This window comes from Phoca vitulina, unplaced genomic scaffold (assembly GCF_004348235.1).
Source record: "Phoca vitulina isolate PV1807 unplaced genomic scaffold, GSC_HSeal_1.0 scaffold3, whole genome shotgun sequence".
Lineage (NCBI taxonomy): Eukaryota > Metazoa > Chordata > Mammalia > Carnivora > Phocidae > Phoca > Phoca vitulina.
This window is the reverse complement of record NW_022589706.1, coordinates 34,709,699-34,726,525: the sequence shown is the minus strand read 5'-3', so window position 1 is coordinate 34,726,525 and position 16,827 is coordinate 34,709,699. Positions and strand designations below refer to the sequence as shown.

General features: G+C 36.3%; 1 protein-coding gene across 6 annotated transcripts in view; it reads left to right on the top strand.

Annotated features, from left to right (window-relative positions):
* Positions 1-15,892, top strand: part of NFXL1 (nuclear transcription factor, X-box binding like 1) — a 74,715-nt gene extending 58,823 nt beyond the window's left edge. For all 6 annotated transcript variants that reach the window (XM_032400309.1, XM_032400313.1, XM_032400312.1 and 3 more), the window contains exons 20-23: positions 5,207-5,311; positions 9,606-9,692; positions 11,128-11,181; positions 14,214-15,892. In XM_032400309.1, the coding sequence (XP_032256200.1) occupies positions 5,207-5,311; positions 9,606-9,692; positions 11,128-11,181; positions 14,214-14,387 (420 nt within the window). In that variant the 3' untranslated portion in view covers positions 14,388-15,892. The remainder of the gene's footprint in view (positions 1-5,206; positions 5,312-9,605; positions 9,693-11,127; positions 11,182-14,213) is intronic.
* The last annotated feature ends 935 nt before the right edge of the window (positions 15,893-16,827 follow it).

Sequence of the window (16,827 nt, the reverse complement as noted above, 5' to 3'; positions counted from 1 at the left end):
GGAAATTGAACTTGAGTATTTTAAAAGTTATGTAAGATTATTAAAAGGGAGACCATTTCAAGCAATAACTGATTTTAAGAACCCTGTCTTTGTTATATAAGTGAAACTAAGGGCATTGGGATATTTCAAATTTAATTTTCTGATTTCTTCAAATCCTGACTTCTTCCTTGTTAAAATAAATTTTCTTCTGTCCAAATTCAGATTCCAGGTAATAAGTGGTTGAGAATGTTACATTTTTAATGATTCAGTAACTTGGTATGAGATTGTATTTCGAAATAACAAAATTACATTCAGGGATTGCTAATTTGCAGTTTAGCATTTCCTTGGCTATGATTCAGTTGTGATAATGTTACGACATTTGGTGGGACTAGATGAGTGATCACTGTTTATATAAAAATTTGTTTTCCATGCTCATGATTTTTGGACTCTAGGCCCGTCTGGAGCCCTAGTATTGCTGGAGTCTCCTTGGGCTCTCTTGAAATAAATAGACTTAGTTTGGGAACAATCCAAGTAGCTGTTATAGTTCGAAACAGTCTAAGAGTGAACAGGTGAATATCCTTGTGTCTAATAGAACTTATTCTAGTTTATGGCCTCTGGACATTGTTAAGACTACAGCAGTGCTTCTCAAACAATCAGTTCAAGGGCTTCTTAAAACAGATTAATGGGCCCTGCCCCAGAGTTTCTGATTTTGAGGGCCTGGAGTAGGGGCCCAAGAATTTGCATTTCTTATCTTATATGTGATAGTGATATTGTTGGTCTGGCATTACGGCTTTGAGACTCACTAAGCTATAGAATGAAGTCATACTTAGGATCAACCAAGAACTGTGTCATTTGAATCTGCAGTGGGTATCTTATACTTGGAGTTAAGGTATGGGATTATGATAAATTCTGATGTACTGATAAATTCTTGTTTACTTTCTCCTCCCTTCCCCATACTATAGATTTCTTGGGGGCAGGCACTATGTCATATTTATCCTTGTATCCAGCCCCTTGTTCCCTGTTTGTACACATTAGGTGGTTGGTAAATGTTTGAATGTGAATGAAACTGAACTGTGGAAGTGGTATAGACATATCCTTCTAGCTCCACTGATGCTCTCATATATACTCTGTATATCTTCTGGACTGGTTTGAATTGAACAAAAAGAAGATTTAAGATACCATGAAGAACTGCACCTTTAAACTGTGCCCCACATATACAGTTCTACTTTTAAAAATTATTTCTGAATTTGGTTTTATCATCCCTGTGAAGCTTTTCTTCTTTTTACTTGAGCAAATTATTTAATGTGTCTGTAACTCAAATTGTTCATGTATAAAATGGGGGCAATAATACTACTCACTTCTGAGTGCTGAGTATTAATGAGTTAAATGTAAATGTCTTAGTATATGTCAATGTCTTAGTGCTATATGTGTGCTAGCTATGGTGATGATGGGATGGGTATTTATCCATAAACAGTATTGTTTTGCAAGCTCTCTTTATTTTTAAAAAGCTTTTTTTAATTGTTGGGATTAAAATGGGACATTTTGAACTAGATAGTATTGGTTCTTGGTAAGGTGTTTGAAATGACATATGCAAGTGTTAGCAGAATGATGTTAAGGGCTGAGTAGAGTAGAAGAAAACCATCCCACGTTGAGTGGAAAGAGTAGGACATCTCATCTTTAAATGAATATCAAGGTTGGATGTTTTAGAAAAACCTCTATTTTTTGGTGTGAAGTCTGTAATGAAGATACAGTCATTATATATTATGCATTTTAATCAGCTTCCTTTGGAACTGCTTTTCAGCTCTTTCAGAATATAATCTGGCTTTTGAGATAACACATACTTGCACACCTGGTTTTTTTAAACAATGAAATTACTACCTACTCAGAAGTACGTAATACATATATGGACAATTTAACAAATAGTTAAAAAGTCAACACCATAAAACTTCACCCAGGTCAAAAAATACAGTATTGTTGCATCTCAGAAGTCTACCAAAGTCCCTCTCTGGCTGTGGTTCCCCCCCCCAATCCTATTTGTTACCTCCATCTGCCTTTTATAGTAACTATTTCCTTGCTTATATTTATGGTTGTCACTACTTATATTTGTATCTGGAAACAACCTTGTTTGCTTAATTTTATACTAAAAGTTCAAAAGTATGAACTTTTGTGACCTTAGTTTGCTCTTCATTACGTTTGTCGTGTTTATTGCATGTGGCTATAGTCTTGTTTCCATTGTACGAGTATACTATGGCTTATTGTATTTGCTTTACTGTGGGTAGATATTTAAGTTATTTCCAATTCCAGACTCATACTTTATTCCAGAACATTGCTATGAACATTCTTGTTTGTGCATTCTAGTATATGTGTGTATAGATTTCTCTAGGCATATGGTGGTGCCATTGCTTGGTCATAGGGAATGTATAATTTCAACTTAATGTCATATTGATTTCCAAAATAGTTGTACAATTTACTATCAGTAAATTTTCTAATTTACCGCCAGTATTTTAAAGTTCCTGTCATGACATATCCTTGCCAACACTTGGTATTGTCAGAGTTTTAAATTTTTGCCAGTCTTGTGACATTTTGTTATTTTAATTTACATTTTCCTGATTACTAGTGATTTTTAATACTTTTTCAGGATTAATGGCAATATTTTTGTCTCTGGGACATATATTGGATACCAGCATAGTATACTTCTGGATGAATTTCAGTTCTCCTTGTAAGCTAGAGTAATCAGTTTCATTAACTTATCACAAAAAGAAGATATATTTGGAGGATATTGGGGACCAGTTCATAGACTCTGAAGGAAATGCTGTACAGCAAGCTTTGGGAAGAGCAGAATCTGGGCAGCCCCCAGGGGCTTGCCAGCAGGAGCTCAGGGGGCTCTGTACTGAGAGGACTGTTCAGACCACCACCTCTTTCTTTTTAGTTTTCAGATTATCAGGAGAGAAGATCTGATTGATCTCCTTAGGTTGAGGGGCTCCCTTGGCACAGGCAGCAAAAGACAGGGGACTAGAACAGATAGCATAGCCATGGCCATGAGAAAATTGTGATGAGCCAGATAGCCATCCCAACTTATGTCTTCTGTATCTTCTACCAGCAGTGGAGGTGAAAGGCATGGAGATTCATGGAAGAATTGTTAGATGGGGTAACAGGATCAAATGCAGTATTCAGAGAAAAGATACATTTTGAAGGCAGAAGATTCAGCTAGAGACAAGAGAGACTTTCAAGATGGTAGTGAAATTGTGAAGAGTGACCATGAGGTCTTTTAGGAGGCAGAAAGATATAACATCCAGACCAGTGGTTTGTAGCTTTTCATCAACCCCCAACACATTGAAAAGATAGAATATTATAGGCATGATTCTGTGTAATTTCAGAAAGATCTTTATTGATTGTGACAGGCTTCCCTAGTCACTTTCCCCTTTGGAATTATTGATTGAAAGTAAAGTAGAGTGGTTAATTACTTTTAGAGAAGATGACTGATGTCATTACCTCACAGGTTAAAGAAGGAACAAGAGACTACAGAGACATGTTTTGAGAAGAAGAGAGGCTAGGTGGTCAGCTGATGCCGAATGTTTGTCTTCTTCGTGAAGTCAGGCTAGAGGCACTGGCAGGAGTGAAGGTGGGAATGAAGTTGAGGAGACAAAGACTTTAAACAGCCCTGTGAGGCAGGTATATGACAGTGAATAAATATTGAGCTTATTAAGCAGTGTTCGGGGCCTCGTTAGGTGTAGAGAGAAACAAAACTGAAGTGGTCCAGGAATGCTAGTGTGGAACTCATTCTAGCAGCTCAGCCCTACGATGGGATTGATGAAAATGTAGTCTGAGTGTCCAAATTTAGTTTTGGTAGGAATGTCTCAGCTAAAAATGAAAGAACAAGAAATCTAATTGCACACTAGAGCGACACTAAAGGCATTGGAAAAAACTTGTGAATTTTTTTAAAGTGAGTAGAGTTAAGAGTTGGAAGGATGAATCTACTGAATCATAAAGATCAAAAGTTGGAGAATTCAAATGTTTATTAAGATGCCTACTATTTATAAGGTGTCTTTGTTAATGAGTATAAGAGACACAAAGAAATAGAAGACCATTGCCCTCAACTAACTTATTATTTTATATAGCTAAATATTTTATAATAGCTAAATATATCAAGCACATATAATCCTCACAACAGCTATACAAAATTCTGTTACTCTGTTCCCAGTTTTATATGTGAGGAACAGAAAAGTTGGGGGGCTTGCCCCAGGTTTCACAGTTGATAAACAGGGAAGCTGGCCCTCAGTTGCAGGCAGCCTGACTTTGGAATTTAACCAGTAACTAGTGGTATCTTTTATTCCCAGTCTGGTTGGAGAGACAGATATCTATGAGGTGTCTAAGCTTTTTTTTTAAGTTTAAGACCATACAAACAATGTCATAATAGTTTAGAAATATATTTCTTACATAATTACTATTATTTGTTCAAATATAGGCAAACTGCTATCATGCTTCTATGGTGATTTAAGCCATTTCTTGAAATTTGGATAAGATTTGAATACAAAGAAGGTCAGAACGTTTCATCTGAAAGCTTGACTGGGATAGGAAGACAGTAAATAAGTAAAGACAAGGAGCCATGTAGATATCATGGCAGTTACTGAGTTCATTTAGCTATCTATATAATATGTTTTGATATATAGTAGCAAAGAGAAATGATTAGATTAAAAGGCTAAGCAGTTGTATTACAATACAGTACCTTAAGGACAAGGAAGTTTTCTTTCTTTCTCATATAACCATACGGGGAAGGTAGATGTTTTGTCACTGTGCTCCACGTATTCATCCAGGAACCCAGGTAAGCCAGGCAGCTCTGCTTCTCTTTGACACATGGTTTCCATTATTGCTCTAAATGTCATCATTTAAAGCACATTGGGAAGGGAAGGACATGGATGTGTGCTCTTGAAATGCTTTAAGGCACAAAAGCACTTAATCTTATATTCCATTGGCCAGAACATAGTCACATGGCTATAACTAGTCACAATAGTGACTCTTGGAGTGGAACTGGGGAGAATATGTAACATTTCTGTGTAATTAAAGTAATTTATATCTAAAAGAAAAAGTTGAAAAATTAGATGATTATCCAGGGTTGATTGACCCTATTGTAATAGATTCTCTCTCAAAATAGTTGTGGAGGAAGGGGAGTTTGCAGAGTCTGACTACAATGTAAATATGTGATTGCCTTACTTTGGTTTTATTTTAGCTTCCTTGTGGTCACAGATGCAAAGAGATGTGTCATCCTGGTGAATGTCCCTTTAATTGCAACCAGAAGGTAAAACTTAGATGTCCTTGTAAAAGAATTAAAAAGGTAAATATTTTAAGTTATTGAAAAGACTTTTTTATGTAAAAATTTTCTTTGTGTTTTGGTAGTTCTTTGGCTTTTTGCCTTTTAAGATCTTATTTTTTAGAATCGTTTTATTGTTAGCCTGTTTCTGTAAATATTTTAAAAATCAGCTTTGTTTGGCAATTTAGTTTTCTGTAATTTATTCATAAAAGAACTTTGTCTTGTATTGGAATCAAATTCAGTGCCCTTTTTGGATAGAATCAATATGCTCTAGCTTTGAGGTCTTTGTACAAGGAACACAATGTGAGTAATAAAGTGAGTTTCATGGTTTAAGAAATGGTCCGGAATTAACCTTTGTTGCTCTTGTTTATGAAACAGTTTTTGCCAGCAGTATCGAGTTGTGAAAACATAGCCTTAAAGAGACTTCACATACATAGCCTTATAAAATTAGAAAATAACAAACTTGGAGAGAATTCATTTTAAGATAGAGGTAATGGAGGATTAAAAGGGCAAAACTAATGATTGGAAAGCTCGATGGAAGCAAACTGCACACTGTTCATCTAAGCTTACAAAGGAGGAGGCTCACTGTTGTCCGATGTCAGTGGCTGGGTGGTCTTGTTTTCAGTTCTCCTTTTCCTTGACTTCCCTGTTCACACTGTCCACCTCTGATTTTTGCTATCTTGGTTAAAGTTGCAACTCCTTTTTTTCTTCAGGTTCTTAGAGTCATCCCCTAAAGCTAGTCTTTTTCTTTTCTTTAAATTCACTCTTGTATTCATCCATCCAACAAATATTTATTGAGAATCTTTTGCCTTTACTGAGGATCTTTGCTTTTCATTTATTTTCACAGCTTCTATTCACTTCCTAGGATAGGTAACTTCTGAATTTAAATGTATAGGCCTGACCCCTTCTGGAGTTGAATCCATAGGTTTTAGATATTTAAATTGGACCATCTTTTTTTTTTTTTTTAAGATTTATTTATTTTTTTTTTAAGATTTTATTTATCTGAGAGAGAGAGAGAGAGCGTGCACGCATGTGCAGGGTGAAGGGCAGAGGGCTGAGCAGGGAGCCCAACGCGGGACTTGATCTCAGGACATCGGGACCATGACCCGAGGCAAGAGTAGACACTTAACCTACTTGAGCCACCCAGGTGCCCCTAAATTGGACCATCTTTATGTGAAAATCAATGCTTGGTCACGCCATTTTAATCTGAGATGTCTCTCAAATTTTCTCTCATCTCATGTTACTGTCCAAGTGCGGTCGCCACCCACTAGAACTTTGGCAACAGCTCATTCTTGGACTTTAAGAACAGCTTCATAACAGATTTCCTTGCCTCCAAGCATAATAATTACCCTAATCTAAGTTCTTCAATGGTTCTTCATCACTTATGGGAAGAAATATGCATTTAAAAGAAACATGTGTGCACATACAGACTTGGCATTCGAGAGAATCCATGATGGTACCTTTGCGTGCTTGTCTCCGCTCTCATCCTCCAGCAGTCATCCTGTGACTCTGTTACTTGAGTGCCCTAACATATATGCTATACTCCCTTTTAATCTGTGGCAATGTAGACATTCTTTCTTTTCTGTAAAATGCCAAGTTTTTTCCCTTTACTGTTCCGTTTACTAGAATCCTGCTAGTACTCAGTGCAAGCATTTCCTTGTTTGGGAAGGTCTTCCTTCCCCTGACTCTCTTGCGAAGTCTTAGATGCTGTTTCTGCTTAGTTTTCTTTATTCTAGGTTCATGACTAAAAGCTTTGTGATTCTAGGGATGTCTGTAACCTTGTTTTCTCATCCATAAAATAGAGTTTATACATAGATTTATTGAAAGGAATGAAAGAGGTAATGCTTATATAGCATTTAGCACAATGATTGTTAATGTTTAATAAATAATAGCTGCTACTACTTACCACATTATTATATTATTTTTCTTATCGTGTCCCCTGTCCCTAGCAAAGTGCTTTTCATGTAATAGGTGCTCGATAAGTACCTTGGAATGAGGAAGGGTAGGATCCCTCTTTCAGGCTGATAGACTTAACTGCAAACACGATATTTTTTTTTGTCCTTAATGTTTGTATATGTTATTTTTTCTTTGTCTGGACTATCCCTGGAGGACTCTGTTTATAACAACCTCAGCCAAAAATGAAGAACTAAAGTGAGGGAAAAAACCCTCTAAATAATAAAATTCCATGCTATAAAGTGTTTTCATTAAAGTATGTGTACTTTGCTCATAGGATTGATGATCACATATCTTAACTCTGGTAAATGTAAACTAAAAAAAAATAGTATCTGAGAGTTTGGTAAGAAAGGAGAATTTGATATAGATAGGTACACTTAGAGCAAAAGTGATATCTGGCAGCAATAAAAAGATAGATAAAACATCTACAAAAGCAAATTCTAGGACTTTAAAATAAGGACCACTTATTCAAATAGTTCACAAATTGATTATAGGATTGATGTCACATCATCAAGAAAAGAGTAGATTAGGTTTTTATTGTTTGACTAAGGAGGCATTGAAGTGCAAACAAACTTTAGACCAATTTTAAAAAATTTTAAAACTTTTTAAAAAATTAAATGGTTGAGAGGAAAATTTGTAGCTCTCCAGAAAATTCTGTAGAACTGCATGAGTTGGTAGCCATTAGCCACATATTGCTGTTTATTTATTTGAATATTTTTTAGCTTTATTGATGCACAATTGACAAAAATTGTATATATTTAAGATGCACACATGGGGGCACCTGGGTGGCTCAGTTGTTAAGCATCTGCCTTCGGCTCAGGTCATGATCCCAGGGTCCTGGGATTGAGCCCCGCATCGGCTCCCTGCTCAGCGGGAAGTCTGCTTCTCCCTCTCCCACTCCCCCTGCTTGTGTTCCCTCTCTCGCTGTCTCTCTCTCTCTGTCAAATAAATAAATAAAATCTTTAAAAAAATAATGCACACATGATGATTGTGTATACATACACACTGTGAAATGATCACAGCAATCAAGCTAATTAACATTTACCACCTGGTTACCATTTCTTTGTGGTGAGAACACATTCTACTCTCTTAGCAAATTTAAAGTATATAATACAGTATTATTAACTATAGCAAGCATGCCATATATTAGATTCCTCAGAACTTACTCATTTTATCACTGAAAATTTCTACCCAGTGACCAATTTCTCCACATTTCACCTCACCCTGAGCTCCTGGCAATCTCCATTCCCTTTGTAGCTTTTCTAATTTTTTAGATTCCACATATTAGTAAGATCATACAGTATTTGTCTATCTATATCTGTCTTATTTTACTTAACCTGATTGTCTCCATGTTCACCCATGTTCTCTAAATGTCAGGATTTCCTTCTTTTTTGTGGCTAAATACTATTCCATTATTGTAGATAGGTGGGCAGATCACATTTTCTTCATCCATTTATCCACTGATGGACACATACCTTGTTTCCATATCTTGGCTATTGTGAATAATGATGCAGTGAACGTTGGAGCACAGATATTTCTTACTTTTTTCATTTCCTGGATATATATCCGAGAGTAAGACTGCTAGAACCTATATTAGATCTATTTGAAATTTTTTTAAGAAGCCTCCATACTGTTTTTCATACTGGCAATATTAATTTACATTCCCACCAACACTGTACAAGATTTCTTTTTTTTTTCCTATACTCTTGTCAACACTTGTTATCTATTGGCTTTTCAATTATAGTTATTCTAACAATTGTGGGTTGATTATCTCATCGTGGTTTAGATTTGCGTTCCGTGGTGATTAACGACGTTGAGCACACTTGCATGTATCTGTTGGCACACATACAGCCAAATTTGAATTTTAATGAATCAACATGAAATAGTAGTAAACATTCATTTCCTTGATTTCACTGGCCACATTTTGAGTTTTCAGTAGCCGTGTGGAGTTAGTGTTCCTCCTTTGAATAGCACAGATGTAGAACATTTTTATTGTCTCAGAAAGCTGCATGGGGTGGTACTACTCTGGAGCATTTTATAGCACAAAACAATAAAGAAAAATAAAGAATGAAAAGGAAATTGAAGCCAAATTGATAGTGGCTCTTAGTAAATAATTATTAAATGGATGCTTTAAATTTTATGGTATTCACTTTTTTCCAGTTAGGAGTAAATAAAGGAATGATCACTGTTTGAATCAAGACATTTAATACTTGTAACATCATTAAATATTCATGAACATGACTTTTAAATAATATGCATAACCTTAAACTGTCAGATATTTTGCTTTTTTATGGCATACAGTTAGGACTCTGAGGACTCTAAAAATCTTTTAAAATCAAATTTTTAAAAAAAATGTTATTTGTAGGAATTGCAGTGCAACAAAGTACGTGAAAATCAGATTTCAATAGAATGTGACACAACATGCAAGGAAATGAAGCGGAAAGCATCTGAGGTAATGTCATGTTAAATGTCTTTTTTTTTTTTAAAGAGAGATAGTGTGAGCGAGCACAGGGTTGGTTGGGGGAGGGACAGAGGTTGAGGGAGAATCTCAAGCAGACTCCCCACTGAGCGCAGAGACCGACACAGGGCTCGATCTTGCAACCCTGAGATTATGACCTGAGACAAAATCAAGAGTCAGATGTTTAACCAGCTGAGCCACCCAGGTGCCCCAAATGTCATTTTTCATGTGCTAATTAATGGCCTTTTCCTATTTATTTTGTGCATTACTTTATGTGCTTATTACAAAGAACTCAAAATCTCATCTTTTTTGCTTTTATAAGAAAGCCTATTTTTTTCTTTTTTAAGACTTTTTATTTATTTATTTGAAAGAGAGAGTGAGAGAGAGAGCATAAGCAGGAAGGAGAGGGAGAAGCAGACTCCCTGCTGAGCAGGGTGCCTGAAGTGGCGCTCAATCCCAGGACCCTGGGATCATGACCTGAGCTGAAGGCAGATGCTTAACCGACTGAGCCACCCAGGCGCCCCAGGAAAGCCTAGTTTTATAGACCTATTTTGAATCCCCAAGTGTGCTCTTTATTGTCTAGTGTGTACTAGATTTTCTTTCCATCCTTGTACCACCAGTTAGTATATGTGCTCCAGAACATAGTTGTTCATCTTAATGTTAGTGTAAGCCTCCTGAAAGTTAGGTTAAAATAATACAAAGTAAGGGGCACCTGGGTGGCTCAGTCATTAAGCGTCTGCCTTCGGCTCAGGTCATGATCCCAGGGTCCCAGGATCGAGCCCCGCATCAGGCTCCCTGCTCCGCAGGAAGCCTGTTTCTCCCTCTCCCACTCCCCATGCTTGTGTTCCTTCTCTCACTGTTTCTCTCTCTGTCAAATAAATAAATAAAATCTTAAAAAAAAAAATAAAATAAGACAAAATAAGATTTTGGAATTCTTTGCTGTTTGGGTTACCTCTAGTGTCACTATTTCCCTCCATCAATCCAATTAATGAATAAACTCTTGATTTTACTTAACACTAAGGTCCCTTCCAGATAGAGCATTTGTGGAAAATGGTCAATTTCAACTCTAGAAAAAGAGTGGTATTTAATAATTTATTGTAGACTTAGTATGGTAACTCAAGAGAAAAAAATCAGTTTTAACACTTTCATTTTGCAATTTTGTAATTCTTTGAATTGTAATCTCATATCTATTAAGTTGTTAAGCTCAAATGTTTATATAAAGGACAACAACTATCCCTCCCCTCACCTCACAGTCTGTTAGAACCTTGGTAACACCTCAGTGTAACATTTTACATGTCTTTAGGTAATTTCCAATATAAAGTTACCAAAAGTTGTTATGGGTTAGTGGATCCTGGGTGGGAAGATGTTAAAATTCTAAATAAAATTTGATGATTACAATGTTAATTCGCTTTTAAATGTCTATAAACAGATAAAAGAGGCAGAAGCCAAAGCTGCTCTCGAAGAGGAAAAACGAAGACAACAGGTAACTCAACAAAATATTTATGTCTCTTTGTATCATTGTTAGTTTTTATGCAAACACAAGGTATATTCCACAGATAAACCGGGAGCCAGTCAACTGTTCCCTGGACTGAAAATAATATAGTTCCTACAAAATGAAAATTAGCCACTCACTCACTTCAGTTCAAGTATACTGAACCTCTGAAAAGGCGTGAAATCTTGTATATTCCCAAATTTACTTCCTTGCCAGGCTCATCCATTCCTTACTGATAAGAGTTTTAGCTCCCCCTTTGGTTGGTGGATGGGGGTTGGAGTGTGGCAGCATCCATTTTTAAGGCATCTCCTGGAGCCCATGTCTTCACTCACCTAAAAGTATTTGAGTTCTGTTTTTGCTGACTTGCAGATGGTCTGTAAAAATGAGTGTTGTTTACTAACCAATGCATTTACTTTAACAATATATTGCCTTATTTCACTTTTAGATTCCTATTAGCAAGATTATTATCTGTTCTTTGCTATATATGAGATAACAACTACATTCCTGGGGGCGCCTGGGTGGCTCAGTCGTTAAGCGTCTGCCTTCGGCTCAGGTCATGATCCCAGGGTCCTGGGATCGAGCCCCACATCGGGCTCTCTGCTCAGTGAGGAGCCTGCTTCTCCCTCTCCCTCTGCCTGCCGCTCCCCCTGCTTGTGCTCTCTCTCTGTCAAATAAATAAATAAAATCTTTAAAAAAAAACAAACAAAACTACATTCCTGATATCCTGTTTGCTCAAATACCATATTGGTCATATACTCCAAAGAGTGGTTTAACTTTCTAATAGTGACATATAATTATTTGTCAGTTTGCATTTTGAGATGCTTATACTTAGCAAGAAGGGTATATTATATGCAAACTATTGTCTTTTGAATGAGGAAATTACAATTTGTATGACTTCGGGGGAGGACATTGGAAACAATTTAGGTAGCAATAAAGGTGGGCTAAAATGACCTCTGATGTTATATGGTTCTATAAAGTTGATTTGCCGAATATTCCAAAATAAGTTATCAGAGCTATTACACTAAAACATGGATTGACTGGAATCCTGGGAGATTAACGTATTAGGAATAGTTTAGGGTGAACCTTCTTCCCCTTTTTATAAACCATTTGGATGGAAATTTTAAATATATTCCCTATTTACTGACCTTTTAAACAGAGTGTATGGAACATAATTTAAACTATAAATGATGACTGTGGGTCATTATTAAAGCATTAGTTATTTTACTGTGTCAGTTCTCAAGTTTGGCTGCTTTTAATGTATTTTGATCTTGTTCTCCGTTTCAACAACAACTTGAGAGTATTCTGACATCTTGGTTCATTGAAGAATGCTTCTTTGTGTTAAATTAAGTATAGGATTAGGGCATCTTCAAATGTGGTTTATGGGCAAAGTAATGGATATATTAACTGAAGTTTGTACGGTTGTCCCTTGAATGACACAGGTTTAATCTGTTTCAGCTGTGCGGGTCCACCTTTGTGTAGCTTCTTTTCAGTGTCTACAGTACAGTCCTGTAAATGTATTTTCTCTTATGATTTTCTTAGTAACATTTTCTTTTCTCTAGCTTACTTTATTGTAAGAACACAGTATATGATACATACAACATACAAAATATGTGTTAATCAACTGTTATTGGTAAGGCTTCCAGTCAACAGTAGGCTATTGGTAGTTAACTTTTGGGGGAGTCAAAAGTTATATGTGGATTTTCGACTGTGTGTGGGGTCAGCACACCTGACCCCTGCGTTGCTCAAGGGTTAACTTATATTTCCTTCTGTTCAATAAACAATTACAGAATCTTGCATGGATATTACATATATATGTTTTAGTTGATGACTGTCATGTTTTAGTTACGGTGCACTGTAGTATATCATGTTACATTATCCTGTATAAAGTTAAGTGACTTCTTAACAGTAGAATAAAAATTCACATTTTATAATAAGTGTCATCCAGTTATCCTTTTTTAGGACCAGTTTTTGTATAATTCTGCTTTCTAAAATTGTCATTTTGTTTAAAGCATGAAGCATTTTTCCCCTGAAGAATTTCTACTCTGTTTTTAAATATACTTGATAAAGATAATCTGGAAGTTTTTTCCCCTACTCACTTGAATTTCTTTCATACAAGCCATTAATGTTTATTATCAGCATTGTAAAAAAACTAGAATTATAGGTATTTTTATCTCACTGGGCATCTCTTAGTACTTGCTAGAAGCTGTATATTATAGAAACCCAACAGATTAATGGTGTTGAAGTATAAAATTAATGTCTATATTTAGGGCACCCTGATTTAATCAGATGTTTGTATATTTAAATAGTGTCAGGGGCGCCTGGGTGGCTCAGTTGGTTAAGCATCTGCCTTCAGCTCAGGTCCTGATCTCAGGGCCCTGGGATCAAGCCCCCTGGTCATCATTGTCATCCAGCTTCCTGCTCAGTGGGGAGTCTACCCCTCTCTCTCCCTTGTCCCTCCCCCCCCGCAACCCAGCTTATGCTCTCTCTTTCTCAAATAAATAAAACCTTTAAAAAAACTAAAAGTAAATAAATAGGGATGCCTGGGTGGCTCGGTCGGTTAAGCGTCTGTATTTGGCTCAGGTCATGATCCCAGAGTCCTGGGATCATGTTGGGCTCCTTGCTTGGTGCGGTGGAGAGCCTGCTTCTCCATCTGCCTGCTGCTCCCCCTGCTTGTGCTTGTGCGCGCACTCTCTCTCTCTCTCTCTCTCTGACAAATAAATAAATAAAATCTTAAAATAAGTAAATAAATAAAAATAAAAATAAATAATGTCGAAGTCAGGCTTACGGTCTGAAGTAATCTCTTTTGTTACTCCCCCATTTCCCTTTCTGCTTACCTAAACTCTGAATTTGTTGAATACAGTCTGTAATGGATAGAGTTTTTTAAAAAAATCAAATCACTGTATTTATTACATACCATTACTATTAAAACATTTGGCACATTGATTTATTTTCATCTGGAAAATTTCAAGTCAATGTATGTATTGAATTTAATAAAAATGATACTGTTTTGGTTTTTGATTTAGGCTGAACTGGAGGCTTTTGAAAACAGACTGAAAGGTCGTCGGAAGAAGAACAGGAAAAAAGATGAAGTGGCAGTTGAGCTAACGCTATGGCAGAAATACAAATATTATCTCCTTCCAGCGTGTACAGTTGTGGTTTTAGTGTTTGCATGGTACATAGTCCATGATGTGGCTTAAAAATTTTTGATCTGTTAATATCCCTCAGATTGGATTTAGAGAAGTTGTTCATTCTGGAATATTAGGAAGTGTATACTGTAGAACATATCTATTCACATTCATCTCTGTATTTTCTTCCAGCTGTTGTTAAAAGGACAGAATGTTAAGCTTTATCTTAATTAGCATACTAGAAGTGGCAATATAACATTTTTAATAGTAAAAGCATGACTGAAATGGTAAAATATCTCATAAGCCACAGCCAGTGGCCGGGTAACATGTCAGTTGTTCATTGTGCTTCCTTGTGTTAACATAGTTGTTTCACTTCCTATTTCAAACCAACTTTCTTTGCAAAATTAAGATGAAACTGAGCCATATGTGCAGCAAAAGGAATATGTCACAATGTTTTCGTTACTTATTAAAAGGTACTTTTCTTGATCATGTAACTTTGTACTTTATTCTCTAAAAGACCTCTTAAATTGTAACATGAAGCTATACAATTAGATTCCAAAATTGGTTTATTAGTGAGGAATTTTTATCAGTTATTGAAATAAATTTTTATGTAGTAGGTACCTCAGAGGAAAATATAATTGTTTTTTAAAAAAAGCCAGGCTAGATTCCTCACATGTGGCTATTTCTTGTGTAAGAAGCATTTAACTGAAGTTTGGCATGTTTTGTAAAACTTGTATGTGTCTTTTCAAAGTAATAATTAAAAAACCTGGTATATATGAGCAATAGATGCTGAGCACAGGGCTTATGAGCTTTATATACTTATTCTCATTTCTTCTTACCATGATCCTGTAAGTAGATTTCAGCTGGAAGTAATCAGTTCTTATGAAAACAAGCTGATAGAAAAATATCAGTAAGCCAAATCTGTTTGAATTGTCATTTTAAATGGTTTTGCTATTTAATTTTTGTATGATTAATGTTTTCATTAAAATTTTTCATACCAAATTTGTAACCTAGAATATTTACTATTATCTAATAGTAATAAAATTATAGTCAGGAGCCTATAATTTTAGGCTAGGTGTTAATATCACTGTATAAAATCTCTAATACTTGATGCAAAACATAATTATTGATAGACACTAAAAAGTATAGAAGTATGTTTTAAACAGAAGTACAAAGAAGGATTTCTAAACTCTGCTGACTTTAATGCAAAATTTTTTAATGTTCTGTTCTTTCATCTAGTGTTAGCTAGTGTCTAAAATGAAAGGGCAGTCATTCCTTTCATTATGGTATTTGTGTTTTGACTTCAGATATTTTTCTTTTTTACCTTTCTCTGTGTTAGAGTACCTGGGTTGTGTTTCAGAAGCTCCAAATTAGAGCTGCTACACTCAAGTCATTTCCTTACTCTAAAATGAATATTAAAGACTGAACAACTAGGTGTCTACCTGGGGAGCTGTTTTCATGTATCTCAGAATTTCAGCCTAATAAACAAGCCTGAAGCCTGTTTCCTATCTGTTTGTTGGGCTTCTGTTCTGGCTAGTTTTCTTTCTAATTTGTGGGGAAGAATTTAGTGAGCAGAGAGAGGAGATTGAATGAATGAATAATAAGTTCAGCTGTTTACTGTTTTTTATTTGCTTCATTAATTTACCTAAAGTCACACACTATTTAATCAACAGATATGTTTCCTGTGTGATAGGTACTTTGTAGGTACTAGAGATAACCCCGATCCTTTCTCTTGGGGAGCTGGTAAGGAGCGAAAGATCGCAGGCAGGAAGTAGATACTCAATAAAATAGACATCCTTTCATGTGTGATAAGTGGTGTTTAAAAATGAAATGGTACAGAAAGTGATGAAAAAGGGGGTGAAAGGTCACTAGCAGCTTTAGATTAGGAAATCCCGCTGAGATGGGGACATCTGAACTATGACCTGAATGGCCTCCATTTGAAGATCTGAGGGAAAAGTCCACGAGGGAGGGAAAGTAGCAGGTACCAAGTCCGGAAGCCCCACAGACCATGGTGAGGAATTAGGGTTTATTCCAGTCACAGTGGGTGGTGTTGGAAGGTTGTCAGTGGGGAATAATTGCTGTCCTTAAGATGACTGGCTGCTGGCTGCTGGTGGAGACAAGACTAAGGAGCAGGGGAGGGAGGTGGGTTGGGAGCAGCCCAGGCTGGAGGTGCTGCTGAGGCTGGGCTCCAGTTCCCCACCGCCCTTGAATGCCCTTGAATGAGTAGCAGGTGTGAGGAAGCCCTGGAAACTGCTGTGTGAGAGTGGAAGGGGAGTGAATGAGACCGGATAGAGGAAATAAGTTCTTTAAGGTCAAAATGCAGTTCAATTGGGCCTAAATATGTACGTGAATTTGTTCTGAGGGAAATAAAGCAGTACATTTTGGCCTTTTTTGCTTCAATCTGAACTAGTTAGAGAAGGACTGAAAAAGTTACCAAATAGCCACTAGGAATGACACAGATAAAATTGTGAATGTGATGGCCTTATCAAACTCCTCCTTACTTTGTGTCATT